The sequence below is a fragment of the Thermothelomyces thermophilus genome, chromosome 5, assembly GCF_000226095.1.
Source record: "Thermothelomyces thermophilus ATCC 42464 chromosome 5, complete sequence".
Classification (NCBI taxonomy): domain Eukaryota; kingdom Fungi; phylum Ascomycota; class Sordariomycetes; order Sordariales; family Chaetomiaceae; genus Thermothelomyces; species Thermothelomyces thermophilus.
The window spans coordinates 4,228,737-4,251,155 of record NC_016476.1 but is presented as its reverse complement, the minus strand read 5'-3'; the positions used below and the strand labels follow the sequence as shown (position 1 = coordinate 4,251,155).

Here is a 22,419-nt window from a genome sequence, read left to right as displayed (position 1 = left end):
TGTTACACAGGGCTCTTGCATGGTTTCTCATCAGCGCAAGCCGTTCTTGCCTTCTGCACGATCAGTCCCGCAAGGTCATTAATCGTTCCGCTCGACAACAACTCAAGGATCTGCAGGTTGGTCCGGAACTCCTTGGCGATCCAATTCCGCAGCTCGATGGCGGTCAGCGAGTCGAGTCCGTACGACGTGATGTTCCTGGCTACATCCAGGTCCTCCACCGCGATAGTCAGCACTTCCGATAGCTTCTCGGCGACTCCTTGCGCCGCGATGTGCGTTGCCTCCTTGTCTGAATTGGCAGCCCGGAAGGCCGCCCCCGGAGACACGGCCTGCCTTGGGACGAGGCCTTCTCTCTCGGCAGCCGCCAAGCTCTCGGCCTTGAGGTGGGCGAAGCGAGCGTCGTTGGCATAGTACGGCCACTGGCCATCGCGGCCGAGGTGCAGTTTGAGCCCGGTAAGGCATTGGGGTCCACACATGCCACGGACCGCAGCCGACAGAAGAGCGAGCACCTCGTCCTCGCTCACTGACTCGTTGCCAAAATTGCGGATGATTTCTTCCTGGCGTTCCGCGTTCTTGGCCAAGTACCCGGCGCCGGTAACTGCCGTCAGGTCGAGCGCCGTCCCGGGAACGCCCCTCTCCACCAGATACTGTGCGAACGAGTCGAGGAAGGTGTTGGCAGCGGCATATGCGCCTTGTCCGCGGCTGCCGAGAATGCCCGCTGCCGAAGAGAGAATCACAAAATAGTCTAGCTTGACCCTGGTCGCCGTCAGAGCTGTGTGGATGTTGGTTGCCCCGAGCACCTTTGGCTGAATGACCTGCTGATATTCCGCATGCGACATGTTCTCCAGCAGAACGTCCTGAAAGGCTTTCGTCAGCTAACCTCGTTTGTGTACACAATGAACGCCAGCAGAGACTCACCCGGAGCACCATGGCCGCGTGGATGACACCACAGATCGGAGGCAGAGATCTTTGGCAAGCCTCGATGAGTTGCCGGACTTGACCCTCGTCGGTGACATCGCACTTCATTACCACGAGACGCGCGCCACTGCGCTGCATCTTCCGTTGCAGTTCATCAACTGCATCTCCACCGCCGCCGCTCCTCGAAACAAGCACTATGTTACGCGCTCCGTGCTCCACCATGTATCTCGCCATTGACCGACCAAGGCCACCTGTCCCACCGATGATGAGGTGTGTCCCGTTGCTTCGAAAGATGGACCTCGATACTCTATGCAGAGCCTAGGGATGGCATACCAGTCAGCGCCGGATCCTCCACGATGCACGATGCTCGCGCGTCGTTCATAACTCACCCTGACTTGCTCCGTTCCGTCGCCAATCAGTGCTACCACCGACTCGACGGCGCCATCGCGCACCATCCGGATGCCCCTGTGGAGCTGCGAGATGGGGGCCTTGGTTATTGTTGTGGGCGGGGTGATGGCGCCGGTGGCAACCTTATGAACGACCACACCTAGGATGCTCATGGCCTCCGGCCGTTCTGCCGCTATGTTAATCATGTTGACGGACGAGAAGGTTGCGTTGATTCCGAGTTCAGGCCTGGTTCTTTCGTGGGCACCTGGGGTCCTGATTTCCACGAATCGACCAAAGTTGGCCAGGCATTCCCACGCGCTGGCCGTCCCCTGCCCTGACAATGCGAGCACCACCTCCATGCCCCGGCCCTGGGTGGCTTCCTCGAGCTCCTGGCGAAAATAGATGCTTCTTGCGTCCAGGATTCGCTCTGGCGGCAATCCGATCTTCCGCGCCAATGCCCCCTGCTGCTCGTCCAGGATCAAGGCATACAGGCTTGCTCTAAGGTGCCGAGCCACCGCCACGGCCGCGAGCCCCGCAGGTCCCGACAGCTGAACGAGGACGCGCTCGCCTTGTCTGACATTCGCTGTGTTAACGAGAGCGTAGTAGGCGGCAAGTAGAGGTCCTGGGATGCAGGCCGCAGTTTTGCTGCGGATCGTGTCGGGGATGATGGCCACGCTCGTCCGTCTTGCCCGGGCGTGCGTCCCGAACGGGCCCTCGGCCAGGGCGCAAACCCTGTCCCCGACTCGGATGTTGCCGACTGCCCGACCAACGCGCGTAATGGTGCCCGCACAGCTGCGAGGGATCGTCGTACTCGGCTCGTCGCCCACCGTGCCGGATGTGATGTCGTCCTGAGTTAACGCGCTGGCCTCGACGAGCAGCTCGACCTCGTTATCCTCTAATGGTACATCCGCTGCGTCTTCAAAGTAGAGCTCGTCGCCAGAAGACGCATCTATCTGGCGGGAAAGGCGAAACTGGCGTTCCGGCTGGTGGATAGCCTGGTGATACGGAGCCGATTGGCCCAGTGACCGATGGACATCGAGGTTGAGCTCCGCGTCCGGGACGATCCGCGGGACGATCAGCTCCCCAGCCTCCTCAGCAAATTCCATCTCTGCCGCCTCACCCCCTGACAATACCGACACCCCGAATGCATTTCGAATCAGCTCCGCCTGCCGCGTGATGTGGAGCCTGGAGAATGCAGTCAGGTCAAGAGTAGAAGCAACCGCGTTCCTTTCCGATCTGGCCGTGCGGGTCAACCCCAGGGCGAGACTGGCACTCGGGGATGTTGGAAAGCGTGTGGCCCCTCTGGTCACCCACATCAGCCCTGGTGCCTCCGTGAGTAGTGCTATGACCTGATCGAACCGGGCTTGGTCGATGGGATATAGTATTGGCGTCCTCAGTTCGCATAAGACAATGAAATAATTGTTCCAGTCGTCGATCGCACCAAGGGAGCATGCCACCACCGGGACGGTTGTACATTCCTTCAGCTTGCGGATCAACAGGGTCACGAGAGGGTCTTCGGTGTCGCGTCCTCGCTCAGTGACGATGACAATGGCTTTATCAGCTCCTGCGATGTGCCGTCTCGCTACTTCATCAATTTCGGTCGTCTTATTCAGTGGCTCCCATGTCGTTTTGTAGCACAGCTGGCGTGGTGAGGGCGGCTCCTGAGGCTTGCATTCCAACGGCTTGAATTTCAGTCCAGACATGGATACAGCAGCGGCAGCGCCGGCGGCAGAAAAGAGTTCCACCATGAACGATGCCGTCTTTGGCTCCGGAGCGGCGCTGACTTCAAAACTGTCCCCCGACTTATGGGTCCAATGAGAGCGTATGATCATGTGCCGGATGGAAGAGGGGAGACAAGCTGCATCGCTCGTCTTCACCTCGCTCTTTGCGTCTGGGTAGAGCAGCGGTATCTGCAGCATGGCATCCAGGACTGCCGGATGAATCGTGTATGGAGTCTCATGTTCCAGCGGCATGTGGGATCGCGTGTTTCGGACAACACAATGCGCCCTCACCCGGGACTTTCTCATGATAGTACCGACCAAAGACTTAAACGACGCCGGAAACGACAGACTCCGTGACTCAAGGCGTTTGTACATATCCATCTGGGAGCTGTTTTTCTGCGATGGTTTCAACAATCCATTTCCGATATCCGAACCTTTGTCCGAGGCTCTAGGCTGGGCAGATCCAGAGTCAGTAGAACCGTTCTGGAAGGTTGAGAAACTTTTGGTGCCTGCTCGGCTCAGTGCTCTCCCATTTTCAGCGCCGACTGACGCTGGGGCAGACGATGAGTTGAGCTTCACAGTCACGATGCCCGTGCAGTGCTCCAACCAGTTTCGATTAGCTTCGTACGAAGAGATTCGAAACGCGTGACCCGTTCTGTCGCCTGTATCGAGGGGGCGGAAGTTCAGAAGAAGTTCAAACTCTTGGCCGTCAGCCAGGTAGAGATGTTCGGATATTCTAAGGCTCTTGATCTCGAACATGGCAGCGTCTGTCTCGTTCAGGCATGCGGTTTGGGCCGCTGCTTCAACAACCATAGAAATGAAGCCGGACACCGGAAAAACCATACGCGACTGGACTTGATACTCCTTCAGCCAGGGCAAGTCCTCGGTACGGATGACGTTGCGCCATGTCGGGTCCAGAGCGCTCGACCAGTCCGCAAGAGCGCCAAGCAAATCGTTCCGTGGAAAAGGCTTGAGACGGTGCTGCCGAGACAGCCGGGACTCGTACCAATACCTCTGCCGTGACCAGGGGTACGTGTACAGCACGGGCACCACCTCCGGCTTCTCGTTCTCCTCGCGGTTGTGGTTGATCTCGAAGAAGTTTAGGGGATGCCCGCGGACAAAAAGTTGCCCGGCCGTCTCGAGACAAGTGCGCGCGGCGTCCTCGCCGCGAATCAAAGAAGGCAGGTACGATATCTTGAGCGCTGCAGAACCCAGCCTCTTCAATGCCTGCATAATGGGTCCCTTGAGGGCCGCGTGAGGTCCGATCTCCAGAAGTATGTCTGGGCGATACTCGGTGCACAGCTTCTGTATGGCTGTGGAAAATCGGACTGTCCGGGTGAGGTTGTCGACCCAGTACTGGGGTCCCAGTTCACCAAGGCTAATCTTGCGGCCATGGAGGGAGGAGAAGAACTCGACGCCGGAGGACGTCCCGCCTACCGGGGCTTCGATGTGGCTGACTTGGGCGAGGTAAGACTCGGCGATCAGCTGCATGTGTGGGGAGTGGTAGGCTACGTCGACAAACAGTTTCCGGTTGAAGACGCCCTTGTCCTGAAACAGCTTTCCCACACGGTCGATAGCTTCCTCGTCGCCAGACAAGGTGGTCGAGGACGGCGAGTTCTCGCACGCCACAACCACTTGGGGCCCGCCTCCTTCATTCAGTTCTTGAAGCATGGGACTTAGTTCATCCGCGCCAGCGCCGACTGCCATCATAGAGCCCCTGAGATTGGGATACCTCTCCTTCAGTTCCACAATGATGTGCCCTCTGTGGTACGCGGCAGCCATGGCGGACTCGAACGTCAGGGCACCTGCCGCATACGCTGCTGCTATCTCGCCGCTTGAGTGGCCGGTAACGGCAGCGGGCCTGACTCCGAAGGCGGCAAACAATTCAGTCAATGCTAACTGGACGGCAGTGCAGATCGGCTGACTGATACGTGCCAGGCCAACCCTGGACGACGTCTTGTCGCGGTGAAGCTCCTCGAGAACCGAGAAGTCGGCCCCTAGAGCGCGCAAGACGGCATCGGCACGACTGACGGCATCAAAGAACACGGGATGTGTGCCGAGCAGCTCGCGGCCCATGGCGAACCACTGGGCTCCTTGGCCGGTGTACACAAAGGCTAGCCGGGGTGGCTCGCTCGGGGCGCGCGCGGGTACGGTATCGTGGCTGTTAAGCGCGCTGGCGACGCTGCTACACATGTTTGCCACCACTGCCACCCTCCACGGGAGATGAGACCTGCGCTGGCAGAGGGTGTATGCCAAGTTTCGCGGCATGGTGGTCTGGTAGAGCTCGGCATGCTGCTCGATCCAGATGCCGAGTTTTCTGATGGAGTGTTGCAGCGCCGTTTCGTCGTTGGCCGAGAGGACAAAGAGCCTGAGCGGGCTGTAGGAACTGTTGTCTCCGACCTCGAGCCCCCTGATTTGAGGAGCGGCCTGCAAGACGCACATCGAGTTTGAGCCACTGAAGCCAAAGTTGTTGACGCAGACGTACTTCCGCTTGGCCGGCCACGGTTTTTGCTGCGTGGCCACGCGCATGTTCCATTCATCGAGGGGGATTGCTTTGTTCGTCCACTTGAAATCCGCGTTGGGAAGGATGAAGCCGTAGTACAGCATCAGAACGCTCTTGATGACCGACACGACACCGCTGGCGCATTCGAGGTGACCAATGTTGGGCTTGACGGAACCGATATATAGCGGATTCTCGGGAGTGAAATAACGGCCGACCGCTTGGTAGATGCCTGTCGCTTCGATGGGGTCCCCCTTCTTGGTACCCGTTCCGTGGGCCTCGAAGAACCCGACGTCGCAGGGGTCGATGCTCGCTTCGGCGAGAACTCTCTTGACCAGCTTCTCTTGCTCCTCCGGGCTCGGGGCGACAATGCCGATCGTGCGGCCGTTGTGGCTGGCGCCCGAATGAGTGATGACGGAAAAGACGTGGTCGTTATCAGCCTGGGCCCTGGCCAGAGGCTTCAGCACCAGACATCCTGCGCCCTCCCCCCTCGCATATCCCGACTTGGCCCGGTTATCAAAGGCGTACGTTCGTCCTGAATTGGAAAAGAGGCGAAGCTTTCCCATAGACACCCAGATGTCCGGATGGGTTATCAAGTGTGAAGCTCCGACAATGGCTTGTTCCGACTCGCCGGCCCGGATACTTTGCACTGCAAGATGCAGGGCGTGCATGCTTGACGAGCATGCAGTGTCGACCGTAAGCGTTGGGCCGTGAAGGTTGAAGTAATAAGCCACCCGGCCGGCGAGGAAGGCTCCTTGGTTGCCCGTGGCATCGAAGCTGGGAATGTGGTCCAGATCTCGGAGGTTTCCAACCCGGTGCTCGCTGTAGTTGGCACCGACAAATACCCCAATCTTTTCCCCGGACACTGTTTCCTTTGGGATTCCGGCGTTTTCCAACGCTTCGTATACGCACTCCAACAACAGTCGCTGGGCCGGATCTCGCCTAGTTGTTAGCCGAGTCCGTCGGATGTCGGAAGGAAAGCTGTCACCTACCCATCGACTCGGCCTCCTTTCTGGTAATGTCGAAGAAGGCGGCATCAAACATCGAGATGTCGTCCTTGATGAAGTACCCCCCTTCCGAGTTGATGCAGCCCTTCTTGTCCGGGTTTGGGTGGTGATACGCCTCCGCATTGAAGCGACCCGGGGGGATCTTTGACCATCCTGTCTTCTGCCGGCATAACATGCGGTAGAACTCACCCGGGTGTGACACGCTCCCCGGCAAGCGACAGGCCATGCCCACGATGGCAATGGGCTCGGGTTGTTTGTCCGCCATGGTGTACGTCAAGGTACAAGCGAGAGAAAATGGCGAGACAGTAGAGACATAAGCCGAAACAGGACTACTTCAACCAGGCTCTAAGGAGAGCCGTGGTAACAACTGCCAACTGCGAAAGTGGCATATCTATACATCCTGATATTTGTTAGACCACTTGGGGTGCGTCGTCCCTGCATTCGCTTTGATATTTTGGCAGACAGGTATTATTTGCTTGTTAGGGCACTTGAAACAGTGGCACATTTTCCATGTGTCTAATAGAAGGATCAATAAGACGTCAATCCAAAAGGCCACGGTTACGAGCTCTGTTCTGTTTATATCAACTGCAATCTCTTCCCCCCCTCCCCCCCCCCCAGGATCGGGCCCAACGATGTTGGCATCCATATGGAAGGGATACCGCGCGTCTAAGGGTTAATCATCCCTTGTGGGCCAATATACAAAAGCAGTAGAATACAAGGCTGGAGAAAATCGTCTCGTCCCGATGGCTCGGTGCCACACAATAATTACCGAGCATAGACAAAACTAGAGAACCTTGCAGATAAGAGAGAGCTTCAATCTAGTGTCTGTTCTCTACGGTCCGTGTACGAGCCTGCCATAAAAATTATATTCAACCCCGTCTTGACCCTAAGCATGAAACAGCCGTCCGTCATCATGAGCCGTACGGAGCGGGGGCATCTTTTCTACTCGAGAACGTTGTTCACATTAAGTGTAATCAAGCCTGATTCCATACCTCGCCTCTGTATCGTGACTGGTTGTTAATTGGCTGATGGGCACGATGAAACGAGAAACTCGACTCATCCCGCGTATACGAAGCCGGGAATGTATGGGAATGCAGGCATCTTTGTTACCGTGGTATGTACATGCACGCCGCGCGCCATGCATCCTACCACCAACTCGTATTCGACCAGGCGGTGAGAATGCAAAGAAGCGGTGGAACCTCCTGGGCGTTCTGTTCCGTATACTCTGCATTTCCGAGGCTAGGGTATTTCTAAGTGCCCATCTCTGCACACCAGATCACAGACGTTAAGTATGCTAATAATGATCATTAATACCTTAGTAAGGAGGTCCGTGAGTTCCATATACATACACGGGTCGAAACATGACAGTTCGTGTACGGCGACAGTACCCCCTATCTGAAACCGCTTTCTGCGTGCTGTCGGCAGGAGGCGGCCGAGGAAGTGATGAAATATGACTGTCGCGATGCTATCCCGGCAGGCTCAAGTATACGGGGTTGGAAGCGTTCACGTCTTCAGCTCTGCCGCGGCCATGTTCTCCAGGTCAACCCACCAGGGCGTTGAGAGGGAGATTGCAGTCTTTCGTACCGAGAGCTCGTACACATCTCCTAACTACTTATTCGGCTTCATTCCTTGGGTCAATCAGGATTATTAAATGAAAGCAAAACGGGAACGCTGGCGAGAACTCCAGGATGAAGTTTCTCTGCCTCCCCGGGGCTTATGGTAGTGCCAAGGTGACTTGGTTCCATAATTACATGCAACCAGCCATTCCCACCTCTTCATGAGCCGAACTGATCTTTAAGCCAGAACTTCCGTGTTCAGCTGGGACCCCTGGCGGACGAGCTAGAGCGGCGAGGACTAGCGACTTTCGCCTACAGCCAAGGGGCTCACGAAGTAGAGCCCCCGGCCGGGTGGGAAGACTACTTTGGAGCCCGGCCGTTGTACCGTTTTCTCGACACCCGCCACGGGGACAATTTCGAGAATCTCCGTCGTCTCCGCCACATGCCGTACAGCATCAATGCCGAAGACGCCATCCGCATGTTTCAAGATACTGGCAAGGGTGATGACTGGCACCAGCCGGTCTGGCGTGAGGCCATGGACGATGTTATCAAGAAGGTCGACGAACATCCCGACGTCGACGCCGTCATTGGCTACTCGGAGGGCGCCATGGTCGGTGCGAGTCTGATTGTGGAAGAGGGCGAGCAGGAGCGGCGGACCGGCCGTAAACGACGTATCAAGGTGAGCAGAGGCGGACATGCATGCCACGACGGGTCTCTCTCGTGGGCTAGGAAGTTCGCAGGTTGGTACCATACTGAGTTTTTCTTTTCTCGCAGTTTGCCGTCTTCATTTCCGGTTCACCGCCCCTGAAATTCGAGGGCGAAGACCGCGTTGTCGCCCTGCTCGCGGATCAGTCGGGCGTCGTCATCGACATCCCTACCTTCCACATCTTTGGTTGCAACGACGCTTTCATGGGCGGCGCCGTCGCCTTGTACAACGTTTGCGACCCTTCAAAGTCCGCCATGTTTGATCACGGACTCGGGCACATTGTTCCCCGCGACGCCGAGAATGTTCGCATGTTGGCGGATATTCTCGAGAAGTTGATCCCCGAGGTCGAGGGGAGGAGCAGTCGGCAAGGAGAAACCGAGTCGGAGACTGATAAAAGCACGGCTGGGTCAGAAACGTCGGAATCAAGTGCTTAAGCAGCCAACAAGGGAGGGCCCTAAATCTATATTTGTTGACGTTCTGTTCATAATATGTCATGTTGCGGTTTGGAAGCATAATAATAACTGATGGTACATTTTCGACTCCTGTATAATAATACAACTATTAAGTCCCTTGCTCTCCTCGTTTTAATTACAAACCTTGGATAGGCAGCCCAGCATTCGTGTTAATAAAAAAGCTCCAAGAATTACGGATCATAAAGTAATCCAAGCACCTCAAACGTTTGCCGAATGAGCTCTGGTACATGATTGTCTTCTTCAATCTAGAGAAGGTCTCGTCCGGCACATTCCCCCGTCTTTTGTTCTCCCGCCGTCCATGTCTGGGTTGCTAGCCGCCCAAGTTGTTAACAATCTTCATCACCATCAAATCGCCCTTAGCATATTATCCCTCATTGTCGACATGATCTCGTCAGCCCTGTGGAATGTGAGGGCCCCATGTCCCTGGCCCTCAACAACTCTCAATCCCGCATCCGGACCGAGTTGCCGGGCAGCCTTTTCCGCCATGGCCAGCGGCACATTGGCGTCCAGGTCTCCGTGCCACAGAACAAGCTCGTTCTCATGGCCCGGCCGGACCTCGTCTAACTCAAACCCCCAATGGCTTGCGTACAACTTCATCTCCCAAGCGGGGCCGCGGCCCCCATACCTCACGCCCTCCCGGATGCCCATGACTACGGCCTCCCGAGCTTCCGGAGCTGCCGCTTCCCAGGCCAGCTTGTCGCTCTCCCAGGTCGCCTCCTGCTGCATATCTGCTACCAACAGCGCCTCCAGCTTCTTCTTCCCGTCCTCGTCCCGGGCCACCGCGCCCAGCTGCCTGTCGATGGCCCAGGCCACGATGCTCGGGAACCACGTGGCAAGCCGGAGCATGACCCGCGACGGCAGCTTCATCCCGGCCGTGCCGAAGCTGGTAACCGGGTAGATCCCGGCCACGATCCCGACCGCCGTCAGCCGCGTGCGCGGGATGCGCTTCCGACAGGCGAACGCGTAGGGGGCGCCGCCCGACACGGCTACGATGCCGAAGCGGGGGACGTCGAGGTGGTCGGCGAGCGCGAGGACGTCGTCGGCGTACTCGAGAAGCGTGCCGTTCTCGCGGAACGCCGAGCCGCCGCTGCCCGGCCGAGAAGGCGCGATGATGCGCAGGCCGTGGCGCCGCCCGGCCTCGGACAGCAAGAATGCCTCGTGGTGGGAGGACGGGCATCCGTGAAAGTAGAACACGGTCGAGGCCGCATCCTGTGCGCCGTAGATGCCGTATGCGACCTGCCGCTGGTCGGGGAGGACGAAATAGCGGGTTTCTGGCATCTTTTTTTGTTTTTTTTTTTTTTTTTGTTTTCTTGTGTCCCGCCCTTCAGATGCCGAGTTTATTAATATTTGTCGCGTTTCGTGTCGGAAAGAGGTTTGAATGACGGTCAGTCACCGATGTGCTGCGAGCAAGAGCAAGATGATGGGGACGAAGAGTGATGCCGAAGCATCATCGCAGAAGAGGTTGCCATGACCCCTATTCTAGGCCACCGGACGAAATAATTAAAGCTCTAGCAACGTGTCACTGCCGGGCAGGAATGTCATTGTCTGAACGACGGTGCATAATCCTTATGTGCGGATACATGTCCCGGTTTGCTGGCTCGAGCGAGTCGTTCAGCTCTCTTCTATTATTAAAGACGTGGGGCGTCTTGTCCCAACCGGCGATTGGAGGTTTTGGGCAGCTGAGCCACCGGAAGTAGCCGGGATGCTCCAGAAACACCGGCCAAGGCCAACCGAGTTGGATAAGATCGGTGCCGAGTCAGCCCGGTCTCGGGAGCGCATCGTCCACCGGATCCTTAAATGACCCGTGATAACATTCCTTCTTGGCATTTTGCAGCCAGGCTGAAAGAGGAAGAGACAAGTCACAGAGCGATCTGCACGGATCCGAATGAACGGATCACACGGGCCCTACTATGTACGGATTAGTGTAGGGTTCCCGGCCCCACCAGGGTTGCAGCACCCACATTTTCCTGCAGGGGGCCCCTGGTCAGCCTCTTCCTTCTTCCTCCACCATCGAACTCTATAGCAGTCATCCATCCACAGAAATGGAATAATTGCTGGCAATCATGCTTGAGACTATTTACGCACTTTTCATATGGGTAAATACCACCTGTCTAAGGTAGTAGTGTTGGGATAAATTGATATCAATAGCTCAAAGTGTATATACCCAAATATTTAGATGTCTCCGCAGTAATTAGGCCCCCGAACTTACACAACACCAAAGGGAGATGGTCCCCAACCAATCACCTTCTTCGGGGACACTACGAACCTTCCATGGATCGAGACAGTCCAAGACTCTTTCAGCTGCCCCTGAGATGGTATTCTCCTTCCGCTCGGTACCAGCAGCGACCGAGGCATGAGCACAGACGCCCACTTACTCGGTAGACGGGGAGGCGGATCAGAACAGGGATTGCTGCTCCTATGTGTCGGACTCGGATGAAGTCAGTGTGGGGAGCCACGTGGAAATCGGGGGTCAATGTGGCCTCGTCGAAGCGTTCTAGACAGCGTATCTCCCACAGGGCTGCTTGTAGTCAAGGAACCGGTGCGAACAAAGCGAGTATGCACTATGTAATCCGTATGTAATTAATCCGTACTTACATATCATTCGCCTGGAGGTCCCAGTTTCAAGTAACATTACCCTTCGCTAACTTGTGTGCTCCTAAAGAAGGTTCACGCATATTTGCCAGTTGCACAGTGGCGCGGTGATGCCACGCGCTGATGCTCTAGCAGGAAATGTTGATGACCAACCATGACCAACCATGACCAACCACCCCAGTATCACATGGCAGTTAGGAGTGCGCTTCATCACGACGGATTCATCAGGTCTTGGCGTTGCTGGTTCACTAACACTAGCGTCAGTGCGTTCATGTTTAGCTCGGCCCGAGCAGCAGTGTTGGGGGGGAAAGGGGGGGGGATCCGGTGGATGTGAGTAGAGCGAGGAGGGATTCGGCTTTTGCATTGATAAACCTAGAAACAATAGAGCAGGAGCGACAAGAGAAGGTTTCCTTGGCTCTAAAAGCTGGTGGATAACCCCTCATTTTTCAAGAGCATAGGCGTCAACCGGCTTTCGGAGAGAGGGAATAATTATCCATGCCCCACGGCCACGTGGTTGCATGGATGGGAAGTGTAATGTACGGTAGAGCAGCGGCGCAAGTTTGCGGGGAGGACCTAATAGGCCTTTTTGACTGAGAGCTGAAAATTCGGCAAGTTTGAAAGACGACGAGAATTGAAGCCACTAGCGTGATGGAAATGTCGTGTAACAACGGATTACTACGTTGGCCCCTGTACGGATTAATTACGGATTACTTAGCTCTCCGTACTTAGTAGGCGATGCTAGTGTAATATGGAGTTCAGATCCGCCCCATGCTGTGTGGGTCCTGATCCCGAGATCTCGATCCTTCACAAAGAACGAGATTTTCAACGGCGAGGTGAATGAGTTCTAAGCTCTAACCTCTGCCTAGACCAGAAGTCAAGTCAGGGGATCCTGGAAGTTTTTCTCATATTCCACACACCGAGACTTGGTCAAAGGGTCCCAGAGGTGGCGCTGACCGACTGGATGGCGCGTTTTACCATGGCAGAAACTCGTGCGAAGTTACCGCGACTATACGACGCTGCACCATATTTAGTTCACGCGCCTTGTTTGCCGCAGCCGTTCTTACTGTGCAGTAGTGCGGCCAGTGCAAGACAAGCACCTGGAATCGATCGATCTCTACTACTAGGTAATATGTATAAGTATGTTTGGTAGGGCGCCCAAGGGCCAGTATGCTTGCCTAGTTTGGTAACATTGCGTCTCCGGCAAAGCCAAGCACAGCCAAGCAACACATAATATCTTCAGCCGCTCGGTACACGGGAGCTGACTCCTCCAAACTCCCACTACCCGGGCCGTTGATGATGAACCAAGATGCCGCCCCTCAGATTCTGTTCGTGCAGACCACTTCGTTAACGACCTCCAACTTATGGAGTCATACGCCTTCTTCGGACGCTTCCCAGAAGACCTGAAGGAGGCAGGATGGCCGACACATCCACGACGGAGGACCTGGCCCGACACATCGGCCAGGTCGTACCTTTCACGATCGATCCCGGACTGCTGGTACTGAGCTATATCATCAGTTTCGTCGGTGCCGCTTCGACGCTCGAGCTCATCCATCGCCGTACCTCGAGAAGGGGTTACTACAACAAGTACGTACGTCCCGGCCGGAACTCAGTTGAGCTCAGGTCAAGGGTAGTAGTAGATTGTACTGTATGTACATACGGTTGCTAACGGTCCGGTAGTCTCCTCTTGTTTGGCGCTGCGATATCAATGGGAGGGGTCGCCATCTGGAGCATGGTGCGGCTTTTGCTGTTGTCACATATTTTTTTTTGTCGACCGTTTTACTGACTCTTCCCCCCCCGTCGTTAGCACTACATCGGCAACCGCGCCACAACCATGTTGAACGGCGAGTCCGACATTCAGATCGCGTACTCTCCCGGAGTCACCATCGCATCCCTGTTTCTTCCCATCGTCGTCCTGGTAGTGGCCTTCTTCGTCGTCACCAGCACGACCGCTAGCAGCACCCGGGTCGTCTGGTGGCGGATCCTCGCGGCCGGCACGCTCTCGGGTGGCGCCATCTGTGGCATGCACTACCTCGGTAACGCGTCCATCAAGAATTACAACTGTTCCTACGCAGTCGGGTTCGTCGCCGGGTCGGTCGTCATCGCGGTCGTCGCCAGCATCGTCGCTCTGGCGCTCTTCTTCGTCTTCAGGAGCACTTGGACCAACTTGTGGTGGAAACGCGGTTGCTGTGCCTTGGTGCTGGCCGGCGCCGTGTCCGGGATGCATTGGTGTGCCGTCATGGGCACGAGCTATACCTTGCTACATGTCGACACGGCCATGAGCGACCTCGGGTCCCGCAACACGACTGTTATCGTGACGGCCTGCCTGGTGAGCAAAAGCTTCCCCCTCTCCCCCTCCACCCCCTTTCTTTTTTTTAACCCAACACCCCCCGCCTTCCCTATTTCCGTGACCCCCCCCCCCCCCGAAGAATTCTGACCGAGTAATTAATATATCCCATCATCAGTCATTTGCCGCCTGTCTCACCATGGCTGGCCTCGCTATGTACTCCGCCCGGGTTCGGAAAGGCTACGCAGAAAGAGCGCAGCGCATCGCTCTCGCAGCCGCCGTCTTTGACGAACAGGGGAGGATTATGGTCACGCCCGATGTCTTTTTGCCGAGCGAGGTGGTCACCTGCACCTTCTTGCAAAAGGTGCGTTGCGAGGAATCCCAACCGCTTGCTCTCGGCCCTGTTTATTTTATAGGTAATTTCTCTGACTGGGAGGGAATTCTTGTAGACTCGGGCCGCCACATTTTCGACCGCTCACCCGCTATTCCATTGGCTATTTCAAGCGTCCCGGAATTGGCCCGTCATATCCGCTCTTCTCGACAAGATGAGCCAGCATCTCTCCCGCCTACCGCACACCGGGCGCAACGTGAGGACTGGTATCGAGCTGGTCGATAAGGACGGCCACATCATAGACAACTACGACATCGTCTTCTGCGAGCTGTTTTGTCTTGCCGCTTCCGCTCTGGCCTTACAGATGAACGAGGATCTGGCCGACGCCGGAATTCTCTGGGACGAGATCATGGCGACGGGCGGACACTCGGCGGCGAACCCCGTCGGCCAGCCGTCAACGGCAACAATGAATGGCTCCTCGTCCAGCTTCAATCACGAGCTCGACGACCTGGCCGAAAGGGGGATTGTCAGGTCTGTCAGGCCGGTCAGGAGGAGCGGTCACGGCCACCTCATGTTCCTGGTCCGCAGAGTGGACAGCAGCCAGGTCGATCACTTGGCCGCCTCTGGCTACTGCTTCGCCGAGCCCCGTCACGTAGCCCATATGATCCGCTCCAAGATGCAGATCCGGACCAACGGGCTGGTGGACAAGTTCAGGGCAATGGAGCGCTACGCCCGCGGTGTCATGCTCGAGCCGGGCGTCCACGTCGGCCTCTTCGCGGTCAGGACCCGGGTTCACCATCTGGGATTCGATGTGCTCGTGAGGAAGCTGGCGCGCAACCTGCTCCCGAGCATGGAGCTGCCACTGGAACGCCTCGAAACAGCCGATCTCAGCCTGCTCCGCCGCCTAGATGGCACGACCTTGGGTGTCCTCCAACGGCAACTCGAACGTGTCAACAATCACCTACCGCGCGAAGCAAAGTTTGCCAGCCTCTTGCTCGACGCAATTCGCAACCTCCAGAACTCGGTTCAGGACCCTGTCTTTGCCAGCGCAAAGCTAGTGGCCAAACCTTTCCCCGTCCCCTGCACGCCGCCCTCCAACGATTCGCGGCCGACGACCTGCTTCTTCATCGCCTTCACCATCATGATTCCCATTCACCTGCGCGTGGAGGCGCCCGCCTATGACTTTATCCCGCTCCCCTTCTTCAAGACGCAGCAGCTCGTGTACAAGAACTCCCCTCACAAGGCCGCCTTTGCGCGCTCCGTGCACCGCAACCTGTCGCCAATCCTGAACTCGGTCCCCCCCACCCCCGACAGCGCCCTGTTTCCCACCAACCGGTTGCCATCATTCATCCCGATACCCCGCTGGCTCCGGCTCTCCGAGTCGCGCATGTCATCTCAGGGCAGGGCCCCCGCCGAGGTTTCCTCGGGCGCTGTCAGGCTGGGTTCGCCTGGCGCAGAGCACGTAGCGCTGACGCCTTGCAACGAGAGCGTCTCATCCTTGTTGTGCGAGAACGGCGGGGACGCGGACAACAACAATAACAATAACAACAACAATAATAACAACAACAACCCCGTATCGGAGCGCAGGGCACGGAGCGACATGCCCGACCACTCCGCCGTCGGGCCGGTGTCACGGAGGTGGAGGCGGCGGCAGAAGCATTGTCCGGGCGCGTCGTCGTGCGGGGGCATCATGATCTCGCAAGAAGTCATGGTCAACGTAGAGGAGGAGGACGAGGAGGAGCGGGAACGGAGGCGGGCCCACGACGACGACGACGACGACGACGACGACGACGACGACGTACCAGGCACGCCCGCGCCGACACACAACACCAACCATCACGACTCGTCCGAGAGCGGCGAGCCTCCTGGATTGAGGCGCCAGAGGAGCCAACGAGCGCTTTCTGATATGCACGACGAGGCCCGTGCCAAGAAACCGCCCAAGCAGGGCGACAACATCGAGCGCAAATCCGTCTCGAAAGCTCTGCGCGTGGGCGTTTCAAGGGCGGATGTTACGAAAGGGCAGGACGATAGGATAACGACGTTCGTTGATGACATGTTCGCGATTTGTATAGATTCTGCTCGAAAGATGTAATAATTACATTTTGGAATGTAATTACCTTAGTATGATATCCTATAATATCTCATCTCGAATCATATCGGTTATTGTGTGATACGGAAAGCGAACTACAAGTCTCTTCTATAACTGCTAGTTACTGGTGATGGTGGTGGTGGTGGTAGTAGTGGTAGTGGGGGTGGAGGAAGGAAGCGAAGGCTGACTGGGGGGCCGCCCCTGCAGGAAGATGTGGGTGGCTACAACCCTGGTGGGGCCGGGAACCCAGTGGGCCCGGGGCCGGACCACCACACGCAAGGATTTGTGTGGAGCCACCTAAGATCAAGCTTAGTTACTTCCCCGTGCCATCCCATCGGCAAATCCGCCTTGTTTCAATGCGCCTCGCGGCCATCTTATCAGGCGGTGCAGGGCGATTGAGCGGCTTGGTTGGTAGGGCAGCGCCTTCTCGAAGCGCCCTCGTAAGGTTCTGGGACCTGCATATGTCGCTATTGCTGTGCCTTTCTCGGGGAAGCGGTTCTTCCCCAATTCCGTTCCTAATGGGGACCAAAGGAACCTCGCCAGCGCGTCGCATCTGCCGCAAACGGCTTACGCAGTGTAGTAGAACGCTAACTGCCCGACTGCGGAATTGCATCCCCAGGATTGTAGGGTGCCAACCATGGCATCAACTTCAAGTACGGAGCTATATCATACGACCGCAAGCTCAAAAGCCCGTTGTGCAGCACAGCTTTACCGCTCTTTTCCCTTTGATGCCCAAGTAAGACATCGCGCACAGATATATAACTATAATCCGTAGTGTATACACTATGCTGCACTGGCAGCGATTGAGTGGCTGATCTTGGTGCAGCAGGACACGCAATTGCCGCGTCTGATGTCATGCCTGCCGATCATTGGTCCATGCTGATCTCAGTCCCACCGAAGAACCCGATGCTTGGGACCACTCATGTAAACATTGCGACCCTGCACAGTCATGCAATGTGCCAGATTGGGTATGATCCTCTCTCTGGCTAATCGAGCTGGCTATGCTTTGTTTGGGCTCGCATGCGCTGCTTGAAGGTGCCGAGTTCAAAACGTTCAGACTGTTCTCGGTATGTGCCTTTTAGGCTGACCAGGCGTCCAGCAAGCTTCCATGGGCAGGACAAGGTAAGGTGGCAACGGAGCCGTTACGGAGTGTTGAGAATATGCTGTGCTACCTAACTTTAAAAGCACTTTCCGTACTAAGTAATTAACTGCCGCAAGGGCTGCCCGGATGGGGCACTTGGCGTGCGTGCGCCACACCTTCCCTCATCCGCTTCCTAAAGCGGCTCGTCTGGTTTTTGTGTGCCTGGTTTCAGGTAAACTTTGTTGGCGCTGGTTAACGTTAGCGCATCACACAGTTCTGCCGAGACGTGTCCCTGCGGCCTAATGGCGCCACTTCCAAGATTACTCGACGGGCCATCATCGACGCATCGTGGTGCAGTGGCAGTGTCCTAGCGTGGAGGCCTCTCTCCTGCTGCAATTTTCCCAGCTTTTTTTTCCTTTTATTTCATTATTTTCGCTGCGACTGTTCTCCGTTCGCGGGCCAGGAGCCCTCGGAATTCTTAGACGACACGTCGATTGATCAATTGATCAACTCTCTCAATTATACACCTATTTTTACCACAATGACAGATACTGACCCTCCAGGGATCGAGGTATGTTTTCTCGCGCGCGCTCTGAATGAATGCCCATCAGCGGTGCGGGCCCGGCCTCCGCAACGGACCAGCCATGACTGACCTCTCTCTCTCCTATTACTTTCTTCCGCAGCCCGAAAGCTCCACCGCGCCAACAGCAACAAAGCGCGATAATGACTCGGCGACACAACTGGCCGCCACTGGCCGCGGCCGAAAGGTCAAGGGAGCGTTCCAGCTCAACGTCCACGATGCGCTGAGCCCGGACCCGACTAACGAGGACATGTACGACGTCCCCGACAACAAGTTCGCCTTCTCTCCCGGCCAGCTTTCCAAGCTGCTCAACCCCAAGAGTCTCGACGCCCTCTACGCCCTTGGCGGCCTGGCCGGCCTCGAGAAGGGCCTGCGCACCGATCGCCATGCCGGCCTAAGCACCGACGAGAGCGCCCTTGACGGCACCGTCAGGTTCGAAGACGTCGCGCCCCAGGGCGTCCCCAAGTATGGCTCCAACGGCGATACATTGCCCGTCGCCGCCAAGGCCGGGGACGCCAAACCCGCCACCGCCCCGGCGCCCGCGCACCACGCGGGCGGCCAGTTCGCTGACCGCAAGCGCGTGTTCCGCGACAACAGGCTACCCGAGAAGAAGCCAAAGTCGTTGCTGGAGCTGGCCTGGATTGCCTACAACGACAAGGTCCTGATCCTGCTGACCGTCGCCGCCATCGTGTCCCTCGCCCTCGGTCTGTACCAGACTTTTGGCGTCGACCACGAGCCGGGCGAGGCCAAGGTGGAATGGGTCGAGGGCGTGGCCATCATGGTCGCCATCTTCATTGTCGTGGCAGTGGGTACCCTGAACGATTGGCAGATGCAGCGCCAGTTCGCTACCCTCAACAAGAAGGCCGGCGACCGCACCGTCAAGGTCATCCGCTCTGGCAAGTCTGTCGAGATCTCCGTCTTCGACATCATGGTCGGCGACGTCATGCACCTCTTCACCGGCGACATGGTCCCCGTCGATGGCATCTTCATCGACGGCCACGGGGTCAAGTGCGATGAGTCTTCGGCCACCGGCGAGTCGGACCTGCTCAAGAAGGTTCCTGCTGACGACGTCTTTGCGGTTCTGGAGGATGTCGCCAAAGGGGGCAAGCCGCCGGCCGACATCGAGAAGCTCGACCCTTTCATCATTTCGGGCAGCAAGGTCAACGAGGGTAACGGTACTTTCCTGGTCACTGCTGTAGGTGTCAACTCGAGCTACGGCCGCATCATGATGTCGATGCACACGGACCAGGAGGACACGCCGTTGCAGAAGAAGCTCAACATCCTCGCCGACTGGATTGCCAAGTTTGGCGCTGGCGCGGCGCTCCTGCTGTTCATCGTCCTCTTCATCAAGTTCCTGGCTCAGCTTCCCAACAACCACGACACTCCCGGCCGGAAGGGCCAGGACTTCCTGCGGCTCTTCATCACGTCGGTCACCGTCGTGGTAGTTGCCGTCCCGGAGGGCCTGCCCCTGGCCGTCACGCTCGCTCTTGCATTTGCGACTACGCGCATGATGAAGGACAACAACCTGGTGCGCGTTCTGAAGGCGTGCGAGACAATGGGCAACGCCACTGCCGTCTGCTCCGACAAGACCGGAACCCTAACGCAAAACAAGATGACGGTCGTGGCGACGACTCTCGGGAAGAGTCTCTGCTTTGGCGGCACCGATGCCCCTCTGGAGGAGGAAGAGGAGGCGGACAAAGCCGCCAAGGCCGTCGAGATTATTAACATCCCGAACGTCACCGTCAGCGAGTTCGTCAAGGCCCTGAGCGACACAACCAAGCAGCTCCTCATCGAATCCAATGCGGTAAACTCGACCGCTTTTGAGGGCGATGTCGATGGCGAGAAGACCTTCATCGGCTCCAAGACCGAGGTTGCTTTGCTCACCCTCTGTCGTGACCATCTCGGTGCCGGGCCCCTTCAGGAGGAGCGCGCAAACGCCAATGTCGTCCAGGTCGTGCCCTTCGACTCGGCCGTCAAGTACATGGCCACCATCGTCAAGCTGCCCAACGGCAAATTCCGTGCCTACGTCAAGGGCGCCTCCGAGATCCTGCTCGCAAAGTGCACGCGAGTCATTGCCGATCCTGCCGGCGAGGAGCTGGCGACGACCGCCATGACCGAGGACGACCGTGCCGTCTTTTCGCAGACCATCACTTCGTACGCCGGCCAGACCCTCCGCACCATCGGCTCGTCCTACCGTGACTTTGATTCCTGGCCGCCCCCGGAGCTCGCCGGCCAGCAGGACCTGACGGCCGCCGAGTTTGACAAGGTGCACAACGACATGACCCTCGTAGCCATCTACGGCATCAAGGACCCGCTTCGGCCCTCCGTCATTGACGCCATCAAGGACTGCCGCCGCGCCGGTGTCACCGTACGCATGGTTACCGGCGACAACATCCTCACCGGCCGCGCAATCGCCAAGGAGTGCGGTATCTACCATCCCGAAGAAGGCGGCATCGCCATGGAGGGCCCCGTGTTCCGCCGCAAGAGCGAGGAAGAGCTCAAGAAGCTCGTGCCGAAGCTGCAGGTTCTTGCTCGCTCGAGCCCGGAGGATAAGCGCATCCTGGTCCGGATGCTCAAGGAGCTCGGCGAGACGGTTGCCGTGACCGGCGACGGCACCAACGATGCGCCCGCCCTGAAGATGGCCGATATCGGGTTTGCCATGGGCATCGCGGGCACCGAGGTGGCCAAGGAGGCTGCGGCCATCATTTTGATGGACGACAACTTTGCATCCATCGTCAAGGGCATCAGCTGGGGCAGGGCCGTCAACGACGCCGTCAAGAAGTTCTTGCAGGTATGTTACGCACAGTCTGCTTTGAAGGGATAATAATCACAAGTTGCCTAACTTATGGTACAGTTTCAACTCACCGTCAACGTCACGGCCGTCGTTCTTACCTTCGTCTCTTCCGTTGCCAGCGACAAAGAGCAGTCCGTGCTCAACGCGGTTCAGCTTCTCTGGGTCAACCTCATCATGGTAAATATGATAAAACGCTAATTAATTCCCCAAAAAAGGAAACGCCGGTTGACGTTGCTTATTCTAGGATACATTTGCTGCTCTCGCCCTCGCTACCGACCCACCCTCGCCATCGGTTTTGGACCGGAAGCCCGATAGGAAGACGGCCTCCCTCATCAGCACCCGCATGATGAAAATGATTATTGGCCAAGCCATCTGTCAGCTCGCCATCACCCTCGTCCTCAACTTCGCGGGTGCTTCGTTGCTCGACTACGAGGTGTCCAACTCGGTGCAAAATGTTCGTGAACACGAGCAGGAGCGCCTGCGGACTCTCGTCTTCAACACTTTTGTCTGGTTGCAGATCTTCAACGAGCTCAAGTAAGGCCGCACTTCACTATCTCTCTCCATGTCCGTCCTAATGTGACTAACCTTACGTTCAGTAACCGCCGCCTTGACAACAAGCTCAACATCTTCGAAGGCATTACGCGCAACTACTTCTTTATCATTATCAATCTCATCATGATTGGCGGCCAAGTCCTCATCATCTTCGTCGGCGGCGAGGCCTTCAAGATCACGCGTCTGAACGGCAAGGAATGGGGTCTTTCCATCGGCCTCGGCGCCATTTCCCTTCCCTGGGGCGCTCTCATCCGCAAGTTCCCCGACGCCTGGGCGGAGGCCATGGTTCCGCATATGCCAACCCCCAACGTCTGGCCTTTCAACCGGAAGAAGAAGAAGGAGGCCGCGCTCGCAGAGGAGCAGGACGTCGAGAAGGCAGAGAGGGCCACGTCGGCATCCGACGAGACCGGGGCGCTGCACCAGAAGCAGAGGAAGAGGACCACGCTGCCCGTCGATGGCGAGCCGGGCGATTATCCGTTTGAGCCCCCGCTGCGCACGCTGACCAGCCTGAGGGGCAAGCGCGCGTCAACGCATATATCGCAAGTACGCAGCGGGTTCCGGGGGTATGTGCACGACAAGAAGGACCAGATGAAAGCGAAGGCCAAGGGAATGTCTGCGAGCAAGACGAACGTGTCGGCCCACGTGGTCGTGCCTGCGTCCGTCGCTGCCGCGCCTGGCATCGCGGGGAAGGGCCCCGACGTGGCGCACTAATTAGGATATTATACATTGCAACAATCTCAACATGGGGAACAGGGAGGTAATCTGGCTATACTAATCTACGTCTACTTGTGTTTCTTTCTTGTTCTTGTTTCCCTTGTTATTTTTTTTGGTCTTGTCTTTGTTCTTGTTTT

The 22,419-nt window shown here is 57.1% G+C and overlaps 5 protein-coding genes across 5 annotated transcripts; 3 read left to right on the top strand and 2 right to left on the bottom strand.

Annotated features, from left to right (window-relative positions):
• Positions 1-2: 2 nt before the first annotated feature.
• Positions 3-6,795, bottom strand: MYCTH_103061 (polyketide synthase; the record flags this gene model as incomplete). The annotated part of the gene is made up of 4 exons (XM_003665635.1): positions 3-854; positions 916-1,233; positions 1,305-6,460; positions 6,516-6,795. 4 exons carry the CDS (start codon positions 6,793-6,795, stop codon positions 3-5), a joined length of 6,606 nt encoding a protein of 2,201 aa, XP_003665683.1.
• Positions 6,796-8,218: 1,423 nt separating this feature from the next.
• MYCTH_54987 (uncharacterized protein) lies at positions 8,219-9,226 on the top strand (the record flags this gene model as incomplete). The annotated part of the gene is made up of 3 exons (XM_003665634.1): positions 8,219-8,260; positions 8,334-8,765; positions 8,861-9,226. The coding sequence occupies 3 exons, from the start codon at positions 8,219-8,221 to the stop codon at positions 9,224-9,226; spliced, it is 840 nt and encodes a 279-aa protein (XP_003665682.1).
• A 35-nt stretch (positions 9,227-9,261) lies between these two features.
• Positions 9,262-10,821, bottom strand: MYCTH_2309637 (uncharacterized protein). Its single transcript, XM_003665633.1, has one exon. It carries the CDS (start codon positions 10,541-10,543, stop codon positions 9,611-9,613), a length of 933 nt encoding a protein of 310 aa, XP_003665681.1. The 5' UTR covers positions 10,544-10,821; the 3' UTR covers positions 9,262-9,610.
• A 3,555-nt stretch (positions 10,822-14,376) lies between these two features.
• Positions 14,377-16,754, top strand: MYCTH_2309636 (uncharacterized protein). Its single transcript, XM_003665632.1, has one exon. The coding sequence runs from the start codon at positions 14,687-14,689 to the stop codon at positions 16,562-16,564; it is 1,878 nt and encodes a 625-aa protein (XP_003665680.1). The 5' UTR covers positions 14,377-14,686; the 3' UTR covers positions 16,565-16,754.
• Positions 16,755-17,981: 1,227 nt separating this feature from the next.
• On the top strand, positions 17,982-22,409 carry MYCTH_2309634 (uncharacterized protein). The gene is made up of 5 exons (XM_003665631.1): positions 17,982-18,213; positions 18,326-21,013; positions 21,077-21,193; positions 21,261-21,550; positions 21,613-22,409. Exons 1-5 carry the CDS (start codon positions 18,184-18,186, stop codon positions 22,277-22,279), a joined length of 3,792 nt encoding a protein of 1,263 aa, XP_003665679.1. The 5' UTR covers positions 17,982-18,183; the 3' UTR covers positions 22,280-22,409.
• The last annotated feature ends 10 nt before the right edge of the window (positions 22,410-22,419 follow it).